The 23,641-nt window shown below is 38.8% G+C and overlaps 3 protein-coding genes across 12 annotated transcripts; 1 reads left to right on the top strand and 2 right to left on the bottom strand.

The window, feature by feature from the left end:
* Positions 1-863: 863 nt before the first annotated feature.
* Positions 864-6,741, bottom strand: mok (MOK protein kinase). Of its 9 annotated transcripts, none has more exons than XM_004082191.4 (12): positions 6,358-6,741; positions 4,847-4,961; positions 2,898-2,987; positions 2,741-2,811; positions 2,566-2,644; positions 2,448-2,496; positions 2,192-2,370; positions 1,990-2,091; positions 1,709-1,882; positions 1,422-1,581; positions 1,146-1,343; positions 864-1,019 (listed from the first exon to the last, which is right to left on the bottom strand). In XM_004082191.4, exons 1-12 carry the CDS (start codon positions 6,539-6,541, stop codon positions 945-947), a joined length of 1,476 nt encoding a protein of 491 aa, XP_004082239.1. In that variant the 5' UTR covers positions 6,542-6,741; the 3' UTR covers positions 864-944. The 9 variants fall into 9 exon arrangements, with proteins under 9 accessions (XP_004082239.1, XP_078796590.1, XP_078796587.1 ...); XM_078940464.1 differs by having other exon boundaries at positions 4,918-4,961; positions 6,358-6,720; XM_078940461.1 differs by having other exon boundaries at positions 2,898-2,977; positions 4,918-4,961; positions 6,358-6,720.
* Positions 6,719-18,182, top strand: nemf (nuclear export mediator factor). 2 transcript variants are annotated; one of them, XM_011490209.3, is made up of 32 exons: positions 6,719-6,937; positions 7,042-7,110; positions 7,674-7,776; positions 8,492-8,617; positions 8,743-8,891; positions 9,003-9,070; positions 10,123-10,212; positions 10,292-10,365; positions 10,440-10,510; positions 11,712-11,787; positions 11,864-12,004; positions 12,089-12,297; positions 12,380-12,553; positions 13,002-13,065; positions 13,170-13,258; positions 13,344-13,447; positions 13,524-13,586; positions 13,671-13,783; positions 14,390-14,447; positions 14,878-14,936; positions 15,018-15,138; positions 15,214-15,460; positions 15,542-15,587; positions 15,673-15,731; positions 15,822-15,963; positions 16,752-16,829; positions 16,966-17,172; positions 17,311-17,346; positions 17,422-17,528; positions 17,596-17,639; positions 17,725-17,804; positions 17,948-18,182. In XM_011490209.3, the coding sequence occupies exons 1-32, from the start codon at positions 6,879-6,881 to the stop codon at positions 18,023-18,025; spliced, it is 3,204 nt and encodes a 1,067-aa protein (XP_011488511.1). In that variant the 5' UTR covers positions 6,719-6,878; the 3' UTR covers positions 18,026-18,182. The 2 variants fall into 2 exon arrangements, with proteins under 2 accessions (XP_011488511.1, XP_011488510.1); XM_011490208.3 differs by having other exon boundaries at positions 6,720-6,937; positions 15,211-15,460.
* On the bottom strand, positions 18,172-23,494 carry klhdc2 (kelch domain containing 2). The gene is made up of 14 exons (XM_011490207.4): positions 23,364-23,494; positions 22,130-22,410; positions 21,963-22,042; positions 21,763-21,880; positions 21,549-21,661; positions 20,950-21,034; positions 20,507-20,590; positions 20,327-20,407; positions 20,167-20,225; positions 19,855-19,964; positions 19,699-19,771; positions 19,537-19,624; positions 19,410-19,462; positions 18,172-19,233 (listed from the first exon to the last, which is right to left on the bottom strand). The coding sequence occupies exons 2-14, from the start codon at positions 22,397-22,399 to the stop codon at positions 19,110-19,112; spliced, it is 1,338 nt and encodes a 445-aa protein (XP_011488509.1). The 5' UTR covers positions 22,400-22,410; positions 23,364-23,494; the 3' UTR covers positions 18,172-19,109.
* Between the last annotated feature and the right edge of the window lie 147 nt (positions 23,495-23,641).

Below are 23,641 nucleotides of genomic sequence, written 5' to 3'. Positions count from 1 at the left end.
CTTTTCCTAATTTCTCAATAGTTCTTATATTTCTGCATTTAAAGGAAATTGACTTCTTTTTTTTAATTGCTAAATTAATTCACAAATATGTCAGTTTAGATTTGATATTTGACAGCAAAGCATGTTTACTGCATGTTTTGGTTTGACAATGTTTTTCATAACATGTTTTTGCATTTAATGTCTCTGTTTTTGAACAAACTTGTCATATTCCTATTTAATATTAAACTTTTTTTGTCCCAACATTTTAGTCTAGGACTTGCTAAAATGTAATTAATGGAATGAAAAGGACATCTGTCATTAGAAAATATCAGGGTTAAACTGACTGGGACATAAATGTGTCAAAAATAGACAATGTGTTCTAGAACTGGTTATTGCTAAATGTCGGTTGGACTTTTTGTAACCGATTATTAAGGATATTTTTATTTTTACTAATATGTGTCTTATTTTGTAGGCAATGCTATAGTTTTTTTTTTTTTTTTTTTGTAGTTTAAATTGACGTAACCCTTCTCTGTCAGTTCTCTTTTTAAATGTTTCAGTACTTTTCTCCATTTTTAGAATTTCCTTTTACATTTTGAAACATTTAAATTCAATCCAGGACTTTTCTGTTGGATTCATCATCTGTTGATTTCAGAAGTTGTGGAGGTAAGTTTATCATAGAAACACTCAGCACCTCCAAGAATTTAGTTGATAATTTGAATGTTGCTCGCCACATACTTTGTCTTGTGTGAAGGAATTAAGTGTCTAAAATAATCATTAAAAACAAACCTATGCAGATGGAAGACACAGCCAACACAACCCAAATGACAGCAAAGACTATTGTTAGCAAAGGCCTTTGCATTTCTAGTAACGTGACAAATTTGATGTTTGTTTTTTCTGTCTTTATTGCATTTTCTTTCTCAAGCATGTCGTAGAGTTCCAGCTCTGCCCCGTCTCAGGTTTTGCCCTTAGGTGTCCTTGTTTTTGCTGTTCAGGGGGGGTAAGCAGGTCTTGGGACCGGACTGTTGGGAACCATTCGGATGCTGTGAAAACAAAAATGGGACCGAAGCGTCAAAAAAGAATTAGTCAAATTCACACAATTATATCAACTACTGGTAGATCTGACTGGTTTGTGTAAAGATGGCAGTTCTTCTTCCTGTCATATTTACCTTAACCAGGTGTGGCAGACACTTTTTTGCCAAGATGGGAGGCAGCACTTCCCTGTTATCGGAGGTGAAAGCTGGCGGAGGGGAGACTCTGAACGACCTCTGCGGTCCTGAAACGACCTTTTTCATCTTGGACAACGGCGGTAGGTAATGAGGAGTGTTGTGTCTAATAAGCGGGTCTGTTTTGTGCTTCATGTTGTGCTAAAAACACACCAAACGTGTTAGGGACACTTTGCATTTACGCCAATCCAAAAGTGGGCGTCGACAGCACATACTTACAGTTGTTAACGGCGTCTGTCTCATGTGTCTTCCTTTCAGTTGTTTACCAAAGCTGCTCGGCCGCCAGATTTTCTCAAGCGATTGCTGCGTTAATCTGTTTCCCGCTGCATCCAGAGTTCCAAAAAGGAAATGAGAAGTCTCGGATTTCTTCTCTGTCATCCTGGATTCAAGGCATTAAACATGCTTTGATTATAGCACATTCTACGTGGTTCTGTTTATATTTTGAAGTTCGGCAACACAAGGGATTTTTGTCATCCAGTTCAGATTCCTTTCTTAAAACGTTTCACCTGATCTCTCTGAAGTAGGTGTGCCTCAGGGCCGTTTCTGCAGAGATGCGCTCGTCCGGATCGTATGCCAGCATCTGATAAAGCAGGGACAGAGCGGGAGCCGGGCAGTTGGGGATCAGACGAGAGATGCCCGTGCCCTTCATCGGGGGGAAGTTGAAGGGCATCGCTCGAGTCCTGCCACACATTGAGGCACATGAATAATGGGGTGTTTTTGCACAGATGTATGTAAAAATGTCATGAACTACATTGTAGCAATGCAGCATAACAGAAGGAACACCAACTGCTTAAACTTTTGGAGGAGACTTTGATCTGGAGTTCCCAGCACATTGTGGATCTTGGCAACCTGGTCCAACTCATTCGCTCCAGGGAAGAGAGGCTTCAAACTGAAAGAAAAAAACAAATTTTCAGCATTTGAAAATATTTGTCAGAACGACTTTGGAGGATTGACTTATTTAAATAAAAGTCCGTTTTTGGAAGCAGTACCTCATAATCTCAAAGAAGACACAACCGGCGCTCCAGATGTCCATCTTCAGGTTGTAATACCCGTCCGTTAGGAGGCACTCGGGCGCTCGGTACCAGCGCGTGGAGATGTACTCTGTGTGCGGCGGCTTGGAGTAAACACTCCGACACGAGCCAAAGTCGGCAAGCTTTAAATCATTTTGCTGCAAATTGAGTTGGGAATGTTAAAGGCCCTCGAAATAAAAAAATAAAAAAAGGATTTGATTCAGGTGAATATTACCTTAATGAGGATATTCTCTGGCTTTACATCTCTGTGAAAGATCCCACAACTGTAAGAGAAAAAGGCATTGAAAAGTCTCTATTTCTCTATTCTGCCTTTTAAATGTATTCATTCATACCTGTGCATATGTTGAAGTGACTTGCACAATTGGTACATGTAGTTTTTGACCATATGGTCAGGTAGAGGCTTTTTCCTTTCTGCAGGAAAAAGCAGGAAACGTCCATTAGCATTTTTTTTTATTCCCATAAATCCTATCATGGAAACATGTTTAATTTCCAGTAAAGCAGACTTACTTTGTAGGAACTCATAGATGTTCATCTCCATCAGCTCACAGACGAGGGATACCGTTCCCGTCACTTTGTCGCTAAAACATTGGAATATTTGAAATCAGGTCTAATGATCCGAACAGCTGGCGTGGGTGTGAAGTAGGACATCATGAAGTGCACTCACAAAATGAGTTCATGCAGTTGAATGATGTTTGCATGAGGGCTGAGTCTCTTCATCGCCTGGACTTCTTGAAGTTTGTTGGCCTGTTCCAAACTTAAAAAAACATTATTTATTCTCCTTATAGTTCTACCAAGGCGGTCATTTTGACTGAAATACTGATCACATTTATTTTTTCACATACCCAGATTTCACAGAAATTCTCTTGCGTTTTAGCTCCAAAAGAATTAAATAAGCTTCCAACTTCTTTTTGCTCTCTTTACATCCTTCACTTTATTTAGGAGAGCTCTTTCAAAACTATACTACCGACCTGTTTTTGTTTCCATGACCTTAAATGATCTGAATGGATTTTTTTCTTTCTATTTTCCTTCTAAGTGTCTTTAAACAGCAGTTTTGTTCTGTGTCTTAATTAAATATGTTTTGTAAAATTGAGAGCTGTTTTTGTTGGTCATACACTTAATGAGTTTTTTGTTTGTTAATTCATTTTACTTTGTCATCTTTTGTTATAAATTTAGCAGGAGGAAGTGTGGCATCCCAAGGGACTATCCTCCCATTGCTCATTAAATGTTTAAATAAAATGCCATAACAGAACGTAGTTAAAAAGCAAACAAACCTATAGACCAACAAGACCCTAACTTTAAATGTGCGTTTTTAAACTAAAACTCAGAAATACCTTCATTCTAAACCCAAAAATGACAAGAAGAAAGTTACAGATGTTGCCATAAATTGAAAAAAAAAGGCCTGATATAATGAAAATTAAAATATGAAACAAAATGAATGACGTTATAAAGGTTCTGTTACAGTCAAATATTATAGTTTTTCTTTAGTGTCCTTGATTGTTTTGACCTATTCTCCCAGATACTATGTCTGAATTCCCATCCAACTCCCTAACTACTAAAATACTATATAGTGTGGGACTGTGTAGTGTCCTGGATATTAAGCAATTCAGACACCATGCTCTCTGTTTTTTGTTTTATTACTTTTCTTTTTGTGTGTGTGTTTTTTTTTTTAACGGCCTATATGACGTTATCGATTTCACAAAGTTAAAACCTCATTGATATAAGCGACTTGCAACGACCATTTATGAATCCACTGAGTTCTGAAGAGGAAAACAATTTAAAAAAATACATTAAAATACATTTTCTTAGCAAAAACTGTTCAGATGCAATGCATTGTGCTCTGTATTCGCCAATCTAGTGAGCATCAAGCAAGGATCACTGGTTTTTCGCAGGGACTTCTGGGAAATTTGTAGGTCACTGGATTTTGGAATTGTAGATTCGGACAGCACTACAAATTGGCGATCGCACTATATAGTGCACTATATAGTGCGTAGTGAAAGAATTTGGACACATCATACCAGTATGTCTTTTCAACGTGATATAGAAATAATGATCATAGCAGGCTAAAGGACTGTCATGATCATTGTAATAGTGGTGGAATGGAGTGTTAATTTGAGATTTTATTTGTTTATAAAAAACATGACTTTATGAAAAAATATTCTCACACTACACTGGAGAACTAATTAAGGGAGCATTTTTTTTTCTTATTTATTTCTGTTAAATGCAGGTTATTTTAAATAGACATTTGTGGTAAATAGAAGTCAAGTTTGATTCAAATTTCTTTTTTAAAGAAAGTAAATTTAAGTTCCAATTAGATGTGAGAAGAAACATCTAGATCTTTACAAAGGGGTTTAAATGATAAAAACATTTGGCAGTGGCGTCCGAACTTTTTTGCAAAAAAGGTCAGATCTGACTTAGTGAAAAAGTGTGAGGGTCAACCCATCAGCCTGGATTCTTAGAACCTGCATTTGCTAACATTAAATACAAATTAAGTATTTTATTAAAATTCTATTGCAATGGGGATACTTTTCATCTCTTCACATAAAACAGGAACACGTCTAAATATATTTTTTCCCAGGGTCCCGGCTTTGGACATGCCTGGCATTTAAGCCATACCTTTTTATTGTCTGCTTCATTGTTTTACAGGCATAAAACTTTCCATCTTTTAGGCTCTGAGTTTTCACCACCTCTGAAAATGCACCTTCTCCAATCTTCTTGATGACTTTGTAACCTGCAAGAAACAGAAAAACACAACAAAAGATGCTCAAATGAAATCAAAACATTCAGGTCGTTTTAGTGTTTATGGATTTCAATGATCACAATCAAAGGGAGTCAATTGTTTACATTAGTTTTGGTAACAACACAAAATAGGAAAATCATTGAAAAATCTAATGATAATCAATGAATCAATTTATATTCCCACAATCCAACCGGACCGATCTCTCTGAGGCAAGTTGATAATTGAATTAACCTATATCATTATGTAATCATTTCAAATGGAAATAAATTGATTGTAATCGATATTGGAAAATACCTTTTAGATTAAGACATCGTTTTTTAACTTTAACCAAGTGTCATCACAGTGGACAACACACATGTGATGGCAGCCGGAAATGATCAAGCCATCATTCCAGTCCAATGTGTGGAAACCCTTTGATTTTGCAAAGACATGCGACCATTCAGAGTGGCAGTGGCACATTTTGGGTTGTATTACCACAGCAGGTATTTCTGCTTATCTGAGGCCATGGGACTATGTGTGTAGAGGGTCAGCTCAAATATTGTCTCGGGTCTGCAGACGGTAAGATTAAAATAGAAGTTCTTGTAGCTGAAGAGATATTACCAATGCTTAAAAAAAGCTTGCATTGAGGATTTCTTAATCTTTGTCAATAATTGACTCAAAATTATAATAAATAATTGACCAAAATCCACTCAAAAATTGCAGTGGGCAAAGCTTTCTGCTGAAGGGCCACATGTTCCTCCCTTGGTACCCCCCCCCCCCCCCCCCCTGTAATGTGGTATAATGTTTAAATTTTCAGTTTGTATTCTTTTTATGTGGAAATTAACATTTAATCGGATTAAATCAGATCGTTCAAAATGAACCAACATTGACTGTGAATCGGATCGTCATCCACAAATTCTGATATGAGTTGATTCGTTAAAATGAATCGTTCTCACCCCCTACTAGTTGAGGTAGTTAATTCTTGAGTGGATGGGAGGGTGAAAGGGCATCGACAGCCGTTTCTCCTCCCCTTTCCGTTTTTTCCTTTGTTTCAAATTCCACTTACGATGCATTTCCTTTAATCTCCTTCTGCGCACGTCAGTCAAATATCCATTGAAAGAATAAAAATGATGCATTTTCCCAGTTAGAGGTCGCGGCAATCATCGCGCTCGAGCCACCCTAACCCTGCTGGTTCACGTCCTGTTGGCTGACCGTCGCCTTGGCAACAGAGCACGCCTTCGCCCTCCTCTCTGACCCAGAGAGGAAGCCTGCTGCAAACCCACCGCGTTTCCACAACTCAACGCATTTTCAGACTTTACAAATAAATAAACAAATAAACACAACACGCCCTGCTGTGTAGGAAAAATAGGTTTATTCCCACCAGGCCCATTTCCCCCCCGATACTCACCCCTCTTCCAGAGGTGATTGGGGATCGCAAGCTCGGATGTTCTTTCGTTGGGCTTCTTCTTGCTACTGTTCTCCATGTCTGCGGAATCCCGTCTATGATTCCAGTTGGCGCTGAAAGATGTTTGGTACTCATTTCGAAGGCTTGCCTTGTTCTTTATGTCAATGAGCCAGTTTGAGTAGTGCATCTTTGGTGCACGTAAACTGCAACAAATCTGAACATGAGCTTAGAAATGCAGACAGAAAAATCTCAGAGGAGAAAAACATCTAAACACGCGCATTAATAGCATTGCCAGACATAATTAAATCACACACGACGAATTGGTGGTCAGCTGCTGTGTAAAAGGCGTGGACGGTGTTCCTTTTGTCACCTAACGGCTTCCGTACTGAAGCCTCAAGTGCGCATGCTCAAAGGTTACTCCTGCGTGTTGTTCTTTTTCGATACTGTTTTCATTGGCGGTTTTGCTTTGATAATGTGATCATATTCTACAGTTTACGGGCTTTGTAGCTGGAAGTTAAGTCAACATGAAAACTCGGTTCACCACCGTGGATATCAGGGCAGCTATTGCCGAGATCAATGCAAAGTAGGTGACACAGGTCTCATGCTAAGCTAATGCTATCTTAGCTTCGAGCTGTTTGGTTGCACATATTTAACAGGTTGTCTGGGTGTTTCTTCCCCCCTCCGCAGCTACGTCGGAATGAGAGTCTACAACGTGTATGACATCGACAATAAGACATATCTCATCCGTTTGCAGAAGTAAGGACGGTTTGTAAGCAAAGGATTGTTTAAAACTTGCTGATCCATAACTATTTACGTTTTTAATTATGAGTGATTAATATAACGTAACACATTTTAGCGCAGAACACAGCGGGTTTAATTATTTTAATTCAGGTTAACTGTTGGTTAAGAACAAGTTTAATTTAAAACCGTTATTTCTGCAATTGTGGTTATCCTTCCCATTGAAATTGGATCAAATTTAGAATTCAATACAAATACTGTTGATTTACATGGAAATAATGATAGAAAGTTAAGCTTCGTTTAGAAACAGAAGGATAATAATTCTGGTTATAGTGCTCAGCCCTAAGCAAAAAGTAGTCCACTCAAAGTTAAAAAAAAAAGTAAATTTTAGTATAAGTATAGCAAATATACTAGAAAATGTGTGTGTAGTGTAGGAATTATAGGAAATGTGTTTTTAGACTAAACTGGAACATTTTAAGTTTACAACGGCAAATATAGTGGCTCACTTTAAGTATAGACTTAACTTGTATTTACTTGTAGTTCATATCGATAGACTACTTTTTGTTGTGTTGTCTTCTCAGGCCTGATAGCAAAGCTGTTCTGCTGGTTGAGTCTGGCATCCGTATTCATTCCACAGACTTCGAATGGCCCAAGAACATGATGCCTTCGGGATTTGCAATGAAAGTAAGAAACTGAATTAAAATCAGAATTTTTTTCTTTCTTTAGGTATTAACTATGTATAACAGTCCAGGTACACTCATTACTCTGATCGTCTTTGAATCTGTTTTTAAAGCGTTCCCAGTGGTCTTTTAACTATAATTATCCTGGTTTTAGTCTAAATGTTAAAAAAAAGTTTGCGCAGAACGGCAGTATTTCATTAGAAACTCGCCTCAAAGTTGTAGGTGGAACTGCTGCCACAGAGGAACCATGCCGCCCCATCCTCTCCCAGTTGCTGAGAGCTCTTTGTTTACACTCTCCTGCTTTTCGACCTAACATTAGCGGTGCAACAAAAATGCCGAGCAATATTGGAGCTATCCTACTGTACAGTTTTGAGCCAAATACCAGCTTGGACGAGGAAAGCAAAGAAGTACGTGGATCTAGTCGTCTACAAGTCTATGCATCAGAATGGAGCAGAGCAGGGAGCTTGTGGCCTCCCCAGTGTATTTTTTATGTGACAAATTAGCCCTTTTTCTAACTTCTGCTCCTGATTCACAACAGTTTGAATAAAGAAATACTCAGAAGTGCAATTTAAACCTTTTTAATATATGTCCTCAATCCTCAGAAAACTCCAAAAACACAACTTTCTTCAGCGTGGCTCTTTAATAATCCTTTTCTACAGATTAATAGACATGGCTTTTTTTCGTTTTTTTTTTTAACTTGCACTAATGTGTTTCCACAGTGTCGAAAACACCTGAAGACGCGCAGACTGACCCACATAAAGCAGCTTGGCATTGACAGGATTGTTGACATGCAGTTTGGCTCAGACGAGGCTGCCTACCACTTGATTGTTGAACTGTATGACCGGGTCAGAGAATTGCACCTACTTCAATTAAACACACAATAACACTACTTTTTTGTTGTCACATCCAGTTCTGATTAGATAATAGTAATATTCGTTCAAACTATAATCCTGCATGTGATTGTTTTCAGGGTAACATCATCCTTGCAGATCACGAATACACGATTTTAAACCTGCTGAGGTTTCGCAACGCAGAAGCAGAGGATGTGAAGATCGCCGTGAGAGAACGCTACCCGGTGGAGAATGCCAGATCCCCTGAACCTCTCATCAGCCTGGAGCAGTAACCACACCTTTACATTTGCTTTAAACTGTTGATAATAATGTGCATTCTTTATAACCTAGTGGACGTTTCTCCTGGCTGAAAATGAGTTTTTTTTCTTTTTATCTCCAGACTTACTGAAATACTGAGCAAAGCACCAAAAGGAGAGCAAGTGAAAAGAATCTTGAATCCTCACCTTTGTAAGTATCCGTGAAGCCAGCGTCGTTCAACCTGTGGTTTCATGTCTTTAGCAGAATCGTGAGAATACATCCCTAGTTTTTCAGGTGCTTAACATACGAGGTAGAACTCCATGTCCCTGTAACGCAATGCCATAAACAGAGTAGTTTATTGCTTTTCTCAAAAAAAAGAAAGAATGTTTGTAATGTGGGACAATCACCAATTTTATATTGATCATACTAGATGCAAATAAGGAAAAACAATTTTAAAGATCAGGGGCATCAAAAGCCTCTCAGGTTTAATAAATGCGACTTATCTTAAAGTAATCCTAATAACTCATCCAGTTTAAATAGAACTTGGGATTCTTCGTCCTTCTTGCTGCACCTTCTGTAGCCAGTTGAGCTACCAATAAAGTTTTAGTCTTATTTCTTCAAGAAATACAAGAATAAAAAACTGAGTATTAAATATCTAAAATAATACATTTCTGGATGTTCTTTACTTCTCTATAAAATACTCATACTATTCTTAAAAACAAAAAAAGGTAAAGTGTTTTAATCAAAAATTCTAAGAAGCTAAAACCAGCATTTTATAATCAAATAAATCATTGTAAAGTAACATCTTACTAGTTGAGGCTGTTGGTTTGAACCATAAAAGCAAATATGATGGTTCATTTATAATTTTCATAAAAAGTAAAGGCAGCAACTTGTTGGGCTTATGCTGATGAAATTACGGTAATTTATAAGTTTTAGACAATGACCAGAAATGTGAAAAATTCACCAAAAAACACCTGAATAAAGTAAAAATGCTAGGAGAATGCAGAGAGAGACAGCAGATCTGATTTAGGGTGTTCCTATAAAATTCGTCACTTATTTCCTGAGAGATTTGAAGAAATTTACATCTATTATATATGTCATATATGTTTGATTCACTCGCAGGTTAGTCAGACTTGTAAGGTTTGAAGCAAACGAAGTAATGACCACTACTTAGAAGTATTTTTTAAATTACTTTAATTGTAGTCATTTTATTGTGTAAAAAGGTAAAAACAAAATGTGTCTCCTTTTAAAAATGTCTTCAGCTTACGGAGCCACTCTGATAGAACACAGTTTCATAGAAGCTGGACTGCCGGGCTCCATTAAAGTCGACAGTCAAGAAAACGCTGCTGAAGGTGAAACACTGCATCACTTTTCCCCTTTCATTTAAAAGTTTAGTTTAAAAATATTCTATTGACAACATTTGTCTTTTAGTTGCCCCTAAAATCCGGGAAGCGCTGCAGATCGCAGAAAGTTACATGGAAAAAACGGAGAACTTTAACGGCAAAGTAAATGAAGAATTCTTGTGTGTCACATTCTGTTTGACCTCTGCTGCATTCATCATTTCTTTTGTTGTATTTAGGGCTTCATCATTCAAAAGAGCGAAAAGAAACCAAGCGTAGCTCCAGGGAAACCTGCAGAGGAATTACTCACGTATGTCTTGCTTAAGGACTTTGCTTTGAGAATGTTGATGGAAAAGTACAGAGAAGGTCAGAAGGAGCTGCATTGTGTGTTCGTAGATTTAGAGAAGGCGTATGACAGGGTGCCGAGGGAGGAGCTGTGGTACTGTATGAGGTCGTCTGGAGTGGCAGAGAAGTATGTCAGAGTAGTTCAGGACATGTATGAGAGAAGTATGACGGTGGTGAGATGTGCTGTAGGTCAGACAGAGGAGTTCAAGGTGGAGGTGGGACTACACCAAGGATCAGCTTTGAGTCCTTTTTTGTTTGCTATGCTGATGGACAGGCTGACAGACGAGGTAAGACAGGAATCTCCCTGGACAATGATGTTTGCGGATGACATTGTAATTTGCAGTGAGAGTAGAGAGCAGGTGGAGGAACAGCTAGAGAGGTGGAGGTTTGCTCTGGAAAGAAGAGGCATGAAGGTCAGTCGTAGTAAGACAGAATACATGTGTCTGAACGAGAGGGATCAAGGTAGAAGCGTTATGTTACAGGGGGCTGAGGTGAAGAAGGTGCAGGAGTTTAAATACTTGGGGTCAACAGTTCAGTGTGATGGGGAGTGTGGAAAAGAGGTGAAGAGGCGAGTGCAGGCAGGTTGGAGCGGTTGGAGGAAAGTGTCAGGAGTGTTGTGTGACAGAAGAGTGTCAGCAAGACTCAAAGGAAAGGTGTACAAGACAGTGGTGAGACCAGCTCTGCTCTATGGGTTAGAGATGGTAGCAGTGAGACAGAGACAAGAGGCTGAGATGGAGGTAGCAGAGATGAAGATGTTGAGGTTCTCCTTAGGAGTGACCAGGTTAGACAGGATAAGGAACGAGTACATCAGAGGGACGGCTCATGTTGCCTGTGTTAGCGACAAAGTCAGAGAAGCCAGACTGAGATGGTTTGGACATGTTCAGAGGAGGGATAGTGGATATATTGGTAAAAGGATGTTGGAGATGGAGGTGCCTGGCAGGAGGGCAAGAGGACGGCCAAAGAGGAGATATATGGATGTCTTAACAGAGGACATGAAGTTGGCTAATGTTAGGGTAGAAGATGTTCATGATAGAGTGAGGTGGAAAAGGATGATTCGCTGTGGCGACCCCTGATGGGAAAAGCCGAAAGAGAAAGAAGAAGTCTTGCTTAAGGACTTTCTCCAAATTCAAATTTTCTGGCTTCATTTCTTTGATGTCTTCCAACAGATATGATGAGTTTCATCCATTCCTCTTTGTCCAGCATGCAAAAAGCCCATTTTTGGAGTTGGATTCTTTTAACAAGGTAACTCTAAAGGCATCTTACTGATGTTTTTTTGGGGGAGAAATCCACATTGCAGGATTGCTATTTATTTATGCAGGCGGTGGATGAGTTCTTTTCAAAGATGGAGGGTCAGAAGATTGACATGAAGGCCTTGCAGCAGGAGAAGCAAGCCTTGAAGAAGCTCGAAAATGTGAAGAAGGACCACGAACAAAGGCTGGAAGCTTTGCACCAAGCACAGGTTAGCAACCACGCCGCTTTCTTCGCTGCAGCACTTCCACACTCTCGTTTGTCAGACTAACAGGACTCCTGCTGTGCGTCGCAGGAGGTCGACAGACTAAAGGGGGAGCTTGTGGAGATAAATCTGGCTGTGGTAGAGAGGGCGCTGCAGGTAGTCCGCAGCGCGCTGGCCAACCAGGTGGACTGGGCGGAAATTGGCCATATTGTAAAGGAAGCGCAGGCCGCCGGGGACCCAGTGGCGTGCGCCATCAAGGAGCTGAAGCTGCACAGCAATCACATCACCATGCTTCTAAAGTAAGAGGCTGCTTTTTAAAGAAAGAGGCGTCAGATGGAAGTGGCATTCGCACCACTGCCCTGGTTTGCCTTTTGCTCCCAGGAATCCTTACATTTCTGAGGAGGAGCAGGAAGACGAGGAGATGAAGGACGCAGTGGAAGAGAAAGGGAAGAAAAACAAGAACCGGGACAAAGGTCAGAAGAAGAAGCTGCAGCGGAACAAGCCCATGTTAGTGGATGTGGATCTGGGCCTGTCGGCTTACGCCAACGCCAAAAAGTAAGTTTAACGTGCAGTGAAGGGAAATCTGTGATTTACTGTGAAGTTCTGTGCAGCTTTTCCAACCTTCACATTTTATATGCAAAGATTTATTTATATTATGCATCTGTGAATTTATTTTTTTGTTTGTTCGTATCGAATTTAAATTTCCTTAACTAATGTACATTTTTAACTTTTAATTAGAGCCTAAGAATCCATTGCAAAAACTTTTTTTTTTTTTTAAGGACTTAGTATTTTTTTTCTAAAACCCTATGTTTATATCATGTTGTTTATTTTATAATTAAAAATATTCATACATTTTTGTTTTTCTTTTGCTTTTATGTGAAAATACGTCCAGCCTTTCTGCTTTGATTTTTCATGCTCCTTAAAATAAAAGCCTGTAATGGATCTGATGTTTTATTTTTTTGTCACACTAATATGTTCAAGCTTGCAATGATGCTGTTTTTAGATACTATGACCACAAGCGCTCTGCAGAAAAGAAGCAACAGAAAACCCTCGAAGCTGCTGATAAGGTGATGAAGATATTTTCATCCATGTTTAAGCCCAAACTGCTGTCTTTCATAAATAATGTGATTTATTAGATTTTTGTTCATAAATGGAAGCTTTTCTGTTTCAGGCTATGAAATCTGCAGAGAAGAAAACACAGAAAACTCTGAAAGAAGTCCAAACGGTGACCACAATTCAAAAAGCCAGGAAGGTGTACTGGTAAGAAACAGACACGGTTGTTGTAGAGCCTCTCCATCAGTTATTCTGAGCTGTTTTTTTTTTACTTTCCTCCTTCTTTTGGCAGGTTTGAGAAGTTCCTTTGGTTCATCAGCGCTGAGAATTATCTGGTCATCGCAGGAAGAGACCAGCAGCAGAACGAGATTATCGTTAAACGTTACCTTCGAGCAGGTATGACCAGCTTCTGTTGAATCATTGAACTCTTAAAAAGCTGTTTCATTTATCTGTTGTGCGTTTGCCTCGTCAGGAGATATCTACGTTCACGCTGATCTGCATGGAGCAACCAGTTGTGTTATCAAAAACCCTTCAGGTAAACAGCTGTTTAAACAGGCTTGGCTGCATTTGGTCAAACTAAGTCACCCTGGCCTCTTTTTTTTTTTAAATTTTTTTATAGGGGACCCCATTCCCCCTCGTACTCTGACAGAAGCTGGCACTATGGCCGTGTGCTACAGCGCCGCCTGGGACGCCAAAATAATCACCAGCGCTTGGTGGGTTCACCATCATCAGGTGAGGCCCTTAGAGATGACGTGAAACATCAGAATAATTCATTTAAAAAACCCAAATCTAAACATATGAAGTTTGTTTGTTTAAAAATGAAATTTTTTAAATTACCTTTAGATTCCCATTCTATTTATTATGCATAAAATATCAAACTTTGTTTATTTAATTTTTTAAAGATCTCTCTCAAAAAAAGACCAAATCCTTATTCTCATTAAAATTATCTTAAATAATTGTCAAATCTGTTTACGCAGATGATACCATATTTTAGCTTTACTGATGCTGCTGAGATTCTGCATTTTTGATTAATTTATGCTCAAAACAAAAACTCATAATCATTTTTCATGTGTAGGAAGTTATGAACTACCGGTAATTAAAAGTTCATCTAATTATTAGTTTATATTACATTTGAATTGAAATATGTTAATTCTTGTTTGAAACGCTGGGATCTTTACAAATCAAATCCAGATTTTAGAGAAACTTTACTTTGCTCTACATGTGATCAATTGTTCGGCTTCTGAGTCCGGAAACTGACCCAAAAAAGTCTGTTGTAAAGAGGAAATCCTGTTTTTTTTTAAAAATATCTTTAACTGAAAATGTTGTGTATTTTTTTAGGTATCCAAAACCGCCCCCACTGGAGAGTATCTGACCACTGGAAGTTTCATGATTCGAGGTACAATAAACCAGCTTTCATTGTTAATAAAATGCAACCACACATTTTTAAGACCAGCTCCAAGCATCTTTTGTTTTTTTTTCCAACCATTCCAACTGGTCTTTTCATTATGATGATGTTGTTTTTAAGCAAAAATCCCCAAACTTGTGTTCTTTTCTAGAACATAGTTTCTGCAGAGCGGCAGTAGTTCATTAGAAATTCCTCTCCCTGTTTCTGAGAGCTCAGAGCAACGTAACAAATGCAATCCTTTTTTTTTCCTGTCTGCTCCCGATTTGATTAAAGAAATACTTGTAAATTCAATTTCCGGCTTATTTGTGTTCATATATGTCCTCCCTCATCAGAAAAATGCCACAAGAACATGTTCAAACCACAATTTTCATTGGAATTGATCTCCTGTTCGTGGATTAAAGTTCTTTTTTTAACTCTCTAGGGAAGAAAAACTTTCTGCCCCCGTCCTACCTGATCATGGGCTTTGGGTTCCTTTTTAAGGTTTGCTGTGAGCACATCTGAAATGTGTAATGATCCAAAGTTTTTTGTTTTGTTTTCAATCTCTCTTGTGTTTTTTTACAGGTAGAGGAGCAGAGTGTGTTCCGTCACAGAGGCGAGCGGAAGGTGAAAAGCGTCGAAGAGGAGATGGACGACGTCACGTCGAGAACGGCCGAGCTTTTAGAGGAAGGAGAGGAGCTGATGGGTAAAACGGCTAAACGCTTGGGTTTAGTGTCCGAGAAGAGCCGAAAAAAGAAGACCGTCTCTGTTGTCCCAGTAGGAGACGATAGCAGCAGTGAGGATGCGACTGAAGAAAAAGCAGGAGACGGTCAGACACCGGAAGAGGAAAACGAGACAAAAGCAAAGATTACAGTGGAAGGAGAAGAAGAGGAGAAATGTGAGGAGCCTGCTGCAGACACGGGAGCGATGGAGTCGGAGGAGAGCAACACAGATGAAGAAAAAGAAGAAAGGGAAGAGGTCCACTTTCCAGATACAACCATTTCCCTCTCTCATTTACAGCCCAGCAGGTAAAGATGTCACCTTGAAGGTGAAGGAACTGGACTCATTTGAATGAATTCAAACTGATTTGTATTTTTTCTTTCTTTTAGGAGTTCTCAAAACTCTGGCTTCAAAACAGAAGCATCACATAAAGCAGTAAGTGGCATTGTTTGGCTTTGAAGTTATTATTTTTTGTAAGTTTTTTTCTACGTTTCATACTTTATTACTCGCTCTGTGAAAGTCTTGTCAGGCTGAAGTGGATTCCCAAGGAAAGAAACACATGACTGCCAAGCAGAGGAGGTGAGTTCTGAGAACAAAATGTGAACCTTCTGACCTCAAGAAACCGTTTGTGGGAGCCGTCATCCTCCACCGTTTCTCCTCAACATTCAGAGAAGACAAAAAGATGAAGCAGAAACAAGAGGGGTCCGATGTCGAGGAGAAGACCGAGACTTCATCTGCTGGGCCGGTTTTGGATCAGGGGCCTAAAAGTGGAGGGGGGCCCTCACAGCCCCCCCTGAAGAGAGGACAGAAGGTTGGACATCTGACCCCAAAGTCTTTTAAAACATAGTTTTAGATATTTCCTATTTAGATATTCAGAGTTTCAGTTTGATGTATTTTATGGGGGAAAAAAAAGGTTAATACTGTGGTAGGTTTTATATTTTTTATTGTGAAAAAGGAAAACATGATGGGATCTCACAAAATAATTTCTGTTTATTTATTCCAATGTAAGCAGAAAAAGTGAAATCAAAACTGAAATTTGTAAAACTTGTGATCTTGTCAAAAATAGTTTTCAGGATGATCCTGGAGGGATTATTTATCCGAGCAAATATTTTTTATAAAAACTTTGAGCAACTCCAAGTGCTTTACAATTAAGAATAAAACATGGGCAAATACATTTAAATTAAACTAAAAAAAGACATGAATTAGTAAAAAAAATAATAGTGATCAAGAACAGAAATGTATATCTTTAGTCTTGAATGTGAGTAGGGCTGATTATCACTGCCTAAGACCCTGAATTGATTCCACATTGACGTATTTTTTCAAATTTTCCTTCAATTTGGTAACGAAGAATACGCTGTAAACTGAACAAACATGGAAGTAAAATTCCCAACCGTAAGAAAACTGAACCTGGGAGCTGTTTCTTATCTAAAAAGAATAAAACTTTTTTTTTTTAAAGTAAAATCGATGATTGTATTTGATGAATCAAAACCTTTTTTTTAAGTCAAGGTCACTTTGATATGGATTTATTTTCTTTCTGTCAAGAGTGTCTCTCTTTTCTTCTGAACTGTGTTGATAGTAGCTCTGTGTTTACTGCTGCAGAACAAACTGAAGAAGATGAAGGAGAAATACAAAGACCAGGATGAAGAGGACAGAGAACTGATGATGCAGCTGCTTGGGGTCAGAAACTATGTCTAACTGGGATTTTTTTAAACTCTGTTTTACTTTTTAACCATGTTCTTGGAAAGCCGATGAAATTTGACTGAAATGAAGCGAGCCACAGAGAAAACCAGCTCTGCTCTCTCCCGCTTTTTAGTCAGCTGGTCCCGTCAAGGATGAGAAGGATAAGGGGAAGAAGGCAAAGAAGGGGAAGGGAAAAGAAGATCCCGTCAGGAAACCGGCGCCTCAGAAACGGCAACCAAAAGGATCTGCGGAGAAGAAGCCTGAACAGACAGGAGGTGTGGAAGTGTTGGAGGAGAAGCCGCCTGGAGAGGATGGAGCTGCTGCAGATCAAGAGGACAAGGTAGCTTAGCTGACATCCATGTAGAGTTAAGACGTACACAGAAGAAGAAAAGTGCATTTATTTACACCTATCGATGTAAAAGTGTCCATGATGTGGTTTGAATGACTAGAATGAAGCTGTTTTTTTTTCTTCTTCCAGGAGGATGATATAGATCAGGACAACCCAGGAGTAGAGGTGAGTTTGTCTGTTAAAATATAAATATGTTTATAAAAAGTTTTTGTTGAATAAAACAGAATTTTTGGGTTTCAGGAAGCGGAAAATCTGCTGACGTCTCTGACGGGCCAGCCTCACTGTGAAGATGTGCTGCTCTTTGCCGTGCCCGTCTGCGCTCCGTACACGGCCCTCTCAAACTACAAGTATGTGCAGCGATGGTTTTGTAGAACCCAAAGGGTTGGTAGGCTAATGACTCCATGCTCTCCACAGGCACAAAGTCAAACTGACGCCAGGTTCTCAGAAGAAAGGCAAAGGTAAATGTCCATTTTAATGATCCTCCAAAATCCAACTCAAAAGATGTTTAAGTCATTTTGATTTGATGTTTTTTGCTTCTTCAAGCTGCTCGAACTGCAGTTTTAAGTTTTATGAAAGCCAAAGACGCCTCACAGAGAGAAAAAGATTTGCTCCGAAGTGTCAAGGTAAGAAAAATACAACAAATGTGGATTTTTGTGAAGACTGGATGGCTTGAAAAAGTACATCACACGACCAAAGCTTACTCAGATCTCAGATGAGAGAACATCTCGTCTACAAAGACGTTGAATGTTTGTCTTCTATGTTGCAGGATGGAGACCTGTCCAGAAACATGCCGGGAAAAGTGAAAGTTTCAGCTCCAAACCTGCAGGCTGCTAAGAAGAAATAAGAGATTCAGGAACACAAACGACTTTTCTGTATCTGTAAATCAAAATTCCGAGGCTCCTCAGCAGAACTGCAACAGTTCTAAACGACTTCTTTTACTTTAAAAGTTGATTATTTTTCATGAGAAAAAAAAAAATAAAGACAAGGATCTTTGATTTGAACTGCTTTTGTTTACTCATACAAAGTAAAAATGACAGAATGCAATTACAAAATAAAACCTCTGTAAAGTTGTGCAAACAAGGAAAGTACAAAAACAAAGCTTTACTGAGAGGCGTTTCAGTGCAAAGTGAGACCACACCCAATGTATGGAATTACACTGATTAAATTTAAAGGAACAGAGAACTATCACTTCCACACAACCATAAATACATTTATACAAAAAAGTAGACAACAATGTGTTTTTGAGAGTAGTTGGTTCTCAGTAGGATAATAGTTTGAATTCTGTCACCACTTTAGTCAATCTGAAAACAAGCTTTTCCAAACATGGACAAACCAAAACCTAAAACTATTGTGACAGATTGTTTTCATATATACAGAGAACTGAACTGAACAAAGTTTAGCCAAGAAAACTGGGAACAAAAACTAAACTCAGAGCATCGTGGGATGCTTGCTGTATCCTATCTTCCACAAAAAAACAGATTTCCCATTTTGAAAAAACCTACTAAATAAAATAAAAAAGTGACAAACAGCACCTGAACCTTTGCTGTGCTGCGGTCCGTTTCAAATCGAGACGTTTATTGCGTTGATTTAGCCATTTGACTCCAAATGTTTAGCATTTGGGAAGATCTTGGGAGGTGTGCTGGTGATTTTCAGAAACATAACTGACTGTGTTCACTGCCAATTGTTGCTTAGATGTTAAAAGAAGTACAAAAAAAAATTTCGAGTGTGGTAGTGTATCATCTCAGACAAAACATCACTAGTGACTTTATGACATACAAACTGTTTCGTCACTATTGAGTTGAGAGGAAATTTAGATTGGAATTTTGCTTTTCAAAGGGAAAAATCTGTCCATTTTTCCAATACTGGTTTAACTCCCGCAGTTGAAGGGCTGCCTGCTTTTTTTCCCTACAACGTCGTTCTCAAGGCCGTTAGGATCCCAAAGTGTTGACGCGGGACATTCTCTGCTTCAGGCTGTACAAAAGATGTTTGGGTAAGCAGTCCCAGTAAGACGACAAGTGTTCCCTGTGCTGCAGGATGGTCTCCATGCACAACCTGAAGAGTGGGGACGTACAAATGAATGTTGGCTTATCCAGAACATAGATGAAGCTATGTCATTGTAATTACTCTTTACATTTAAAAGTAATCACATTTTATGTTTGGTGAAATGTTTTTTTTGCTCCAAAAGAAGGCTTTACACATTCAAAGTGAGGAGCTCCATTTGGACTCACCGAACTAACGATTTAGGCTGAACACTGAAAACCAGTAACTCGTTGCTGTGAGCCTGTTAAAAAAATCCAGAAGGAATAGTGAGGAAACACAATAAAAATGGCTGTGAGGAATCAGGTGGCGGCTTACCGCTCTCCGGTGTGATAACAGGTTGTTGGCGCAGCCTCCAAACACAAAAACCTCTCCGTCCGGACCAGAACAGGCGGTGTGCCACAGCCTGAAGCGCAGAAGCGTACATGAATTTAGAGAAAAACCAATCAATAAACAGCCATAAAAAGAGGAGACAATGACCTGGGGCTCTCTGTGTGGTTGTGTTTGAAAGGCCTCCATTCGTTTTTGCTCACGCAGTACAGCCAAGCATCACCTGGGAAACAGAACAGGGGCGTCTCCGTGGAAACCGGCTCAGGTGAACGTTTACCTGTAAAGCTTCGTAACAATCGCACTCACTGAGCGTCTCCCTTTCTGTGGTGAAGCCTCCAAATAGAAAGATGTGATCGGATGACACGGGTGTGAAGGAATGCCAAGATCGTCCCACGGGGCCGAGCTGGGGGACACTCCTGCAGCAAAACACACACTTTTTTCTTACTGTCTGAACACAAACCAACAAGAAAAGAAATGTGCTGTTGTTCTGCAATGTTTGAAAAAGAAACAGTAAAAAGAATAAAGATTAGGTCTTTTGGTTTGCAGAGTAGGAAACGTCAGCAGACCAAACATATTTTGGGCATCTTCACTGAAACATAAGAAAGGTTTGGCACTTGCATCTCATGCCACTCCCATGTGTCGAGGTCAATGTAGTAAAGGTCGTTCAGTCTGTGCATCTGCAAATAAAAGACGACGAATCAGCAAAGAATTCTGTTTTTACTTTCTTACCTTAAGAATGTAAAATTCAGATGTTATGTTTCCTATTCCTGCTTCTCACCTTAAAGCGTCCGCCGAACACGTAACCACGGTTACCAACTGTAGCACAGGCATGAGCTGCTCTGGGTGACGGGGTGTTACCCTACACAACAACAGTGAGTATTTTCATTTTAGAATGTCAAAAAAACCTTCCTCCATGTAGATGAATGTGTACGTGAAGTGGATTCCGTGTGTTTTTTACGTGGGTTATGGGCTGGCTCCACGACAACGTCTCCAGATCCAAGACGTGGATGTGGTTGTTCCAGCCTCGCCCAGGGCTGTCATACTGGAAAAGAAGAAATGAAATGACACTTCTTTCCCTTAAAGTACTTTCATGCAATCTACGTTTTTCATCATAGTTCAACAGTTATTTTTGATATGATCTAAATACAATTGCAAGTTTTCATGAATGGGATTTAGACACAACATAAACGTGATAATTAAAGTAGTAGTTAGTTATACTATAGTTAGAATGTTATTCTCAAGCCTCTTTTTCTGTAAAAAGGCCAAAGCTGACTTTTTGTGAACTTCAACTACGTGAATGAACTAAAAAAATACATATATTTTTTGGTAAATAAAGCTAAAAGAAAACTGAATAAACAGAGAAAAACCAACTTAAATCAGAATATAATGTTTTTAACTGACCCCAAGAGAGGAGGATTCATCGTATTCAAAAGTCCCTCGATGAGATCCCTGAGGAGCATAGCCATAACCGCCAAAGAAGACCAATCTGGACAAAAAAAATCAAATAGATTTAGGTTAAAATGTCTTACAAAAGGAGTCTGGGTTTGTGTGGTGGCCAACATATTTCCTGATTGACACAGAAGGTCAGATGTTAGTTTTATTTTTTAGAATTAAGAAACAGGCTCCAGCTGGTTTTACACGTTAGATTTAAGATCATAGATCATTTAGGGCGACTTTCAACAAAATGTAAAGCTCATTTCACAGCCGTTCTGTGGTAAAAGGTGCAGGCAGTCTAAAACTTTTCCAGCCGAGGTCATTTTAAATTTGACCTGTTGGTGTTCTTTGATCATTGGAAACTTCAAAGTTTGTGATAATTGGTTCCTTCTTTCCATTTAAATGTTGTGGGGTGGAAACGAGTGAGAGGACGGTGCTCTTTTTTTCTCAAATGCAGTTAAAACCTTTCTTTAAATCTAATTTAGGACATTCATTTCAAATTTAATAAACCTTTAAGGTATTAAAATTAGATTTGGAAATTCAAGTTTCCCTGAAAAATGTCTGACCTGTTCCTGTGAACCCAGCATCCGAGCTTGTCCTTGGATGATGGAGGAAGTCCTTTAAGCTCTTTCATTTCCTCCCACACCAGAGTAGTAGCTCTTAAGGACAGGCGGTAGATCTGCCAAGTACAAAGTTAAAAATATGATACAAATGTGGGAAAAAAAAGTCATTTTGAAGACAATAAATGATGACTTAACTTCTGCAACCCAAAAGTCTCACCCTGTTTGTGTTTCCTCTGGCATGATGGCCACCAAAAAGGTAGAGAATGCCGTCGACACACACGCCACAGCTTCCAGACATCGAGGTGTGTAAATTTCCTCCAGCTACGTGTTTTTTCCTATAATTAACACATTTTTATTGTTGTTGGGCACGTAAACAGCACATGTAATGTTGGAAACGGTGTAATCCAATGCTCTTACCAGACTCCTGATTCCATATTGTAAGTCCAGATCTCATTTCTAGGCAAGTATAAGTCAAAGAACCCGTGGGTCTGAGCATTCTTGCAGAGACAAAAGACATACGACTGTTTTTGAGGAATTTTTTTAAAAGGCTGTAAGTTTAGAGAAAACTGAACTGCAGGACGCACCTTGTACCCTCCCCACACATACATGACGTTTCCATCGACCACGGCGACGTGCCCGCTGCGCTCAGCTGGGGCATCCAGCTCAAAAGTCTCAGACCCTTCAGTTTCTAACTGTTCCTCCTCCACTTCCTCCTCCTCGTCTTCCTCGTCTTCATCCGGATTGTCGTTGTTCACCATCCAAACAAACAATCTGTCCTCTTCATCTCCGTCCGAATCGTTATCGTCTTCGCCAGCTGGTGGGTCTTCTTGTACGTCTGCCATTCTCTCCGCCATTTCCCTTCTGTCTACAAATATTAACTGGATGTTTGTTTGTTTTCTTAAAAAATAAACGCTTAGAAACAATTATTTTAAAAAATGGATCAAAACGCTAAAGATAAATTTAATTAAGAGAAACATTATAATACCTGCATAAGATTGATGTGGAAAATAATAGTTTTTAAATACTGGTTAAATATTTTATTTAGACAGCTATACATGTTAGGTACCAACATGTAAATTTTCTAAAAATTCAAATCAAACAATACCATAAAAATACAAACTAACCTAAAGAGCAAACGCAGCCATGAGAAGTATGCCTGACATGTTCCTTCAAAATTGCCCAAAATAAAAGCAAAATGATGAAACAAAAGATAAGAAATGTAGGCAAGTTGACTTATCAAAAAATTAAGAAAAAAAAATTTAGGCAATTAATTAAACAAAGACTACTTTTTTGATCAAAAATGTTTTGGCTTTGAGGGCGGGGTGGATTAGATTTAGAGTACTTGGACACAAACATTTCCCCGAACATGAGGCGAATATTATTCAGAAAAAAACTATTCTTTTGTTCAAATTAAGTGCAAATGTGTTTTTCTTTAAAGAAAACTACACAAAAAAACAAAGAAAACAGCGCCAAAGCAGCTACATCATTCTGACCTACTTTGCCAGCTTAACTATTTAGGTTACTATGCTAACAGCTAACATCTACAGACGATCGATGATCCACTCATACAAGTTCAGAAAGCTTTTGCACCCAAATTATTTCTTTAAAGTAATAAGATTCGTCAAATTAACTACTGATAAAGCCTCTAATTTGATCAAAAGCTTCTTTCTTTTGAGCTTCAGAGCGTTTATTTGTATGCTAAAAACAAAGCAAATTCCAATTTTCGACTCTAACGTATTTTTGGGAATTTTGATGACGAATGTAACCAATATTTTTTAACCACAGAACAATAGTTATGTCTATGAATAATAAACCTACCTTATGAGTAATTTTTATTTCCTGTAAATATCAAAAAGGCTCCACCATTACAATGAGGAGACCTGCTAGAAGAGGTTCACCGGAAATGATTAACCTAGCAGACCGGAAGTCAACAGATCTTACAGTTTACATTTAAAAAAATGAAAAGCGAGGAACATGAACATTCAATTTGGATTTATTTAATTGGAGTTCGTTCCAAATGACTTCTGTAGCATATTCTCCTAATTGAAGACACACAACATTAGCCATAAACGCCGCTCGAAATGCTATAAAACAAT

The sequence above is a fragment of the Oryzias latipes genome, chromosome 22 (assembly GCF_053564925.1).
Source record: "Oryzias latipes strain Hd-rR chromosome 22, Olatipes_Hd-rR_3.1".
Classification (NCBI taxonomy): Eukaryota; Metazoa; Chordata; class Actinopteri; order Beloniformes; family Adrianichthyidae; genus Oryzias; species Oryzias latipes.
The sequence above is the reverse complement of the archived record's forward strand: the minus strand, read 5'-3'. Positions and strand labels throughout refer to the sequence as shown.

Bases quoted from the DNA above. Each gene is read 5' to 3' on its own strand.
- mok (XM_004082191.4), bottom strand. From the start codon at position 6,541: ATGCACTACTCAAACTGGCTCATTGACATAAAGAACAAGGCAAGCCTT. The intron at 4,962-6,357 runs GTGAGTATCGGG...TGTTTCTTGCAG, and splicing joins CAATCACCTCTGGAAGAGGG to GTTACAAAGTCATCAAGAAG. The intron at 2,988-4,846 runs GTATGGCTTAAA...TGTTTTTTTAAG, and splicing joins ATGAAGCAGACAATAAAAAG to TTTGGAACAGGCCAACAAAC.
- nemf (XM_011490208.3), top strand. From the start codon at position 6,879: ATGAAAACTCGGTTCACCACCGTGGATATCAGGGCAGCTATTGCCGAG. The intron at 14,937-15,017 runs GTTTGCTGTGAG...GTTTTTTTACAG, and splicing joins GCTTTGGGTTCCTTTTTAAG to GTAGAGGAGCAGAGTGTGTT. The intron at 17,529-17,595 runs GTATGTGCAGCG...TGCTCTCCACAG, and splicing joins ACGGCCCTCTCAAACTACAA to GCACAAAGTCAAACTGACGC.
- klhdc2 (XM_011490207.4), bottom strand. From the start codon at position 22,399: ATGGCGGAGAGAATGGCAGACGTACAAGAAGACCCACCAGCTGGCGAA. The intron at 21,662-21,762 runs GTGAGACTTTTG...TGTACTTGGCAG, and splicing joins CCAGAGGAAACACAAACAGG to ATCTACCGCCTGTCCTTAAG. The intron at 19,965-20,166 runs GCAAGTGCCAAA...GTTTTGCTGCAG, and splicing joins ACATGGGAGTGGCATGAGAT to GAGTGTCCCCCAGCTCGGCC.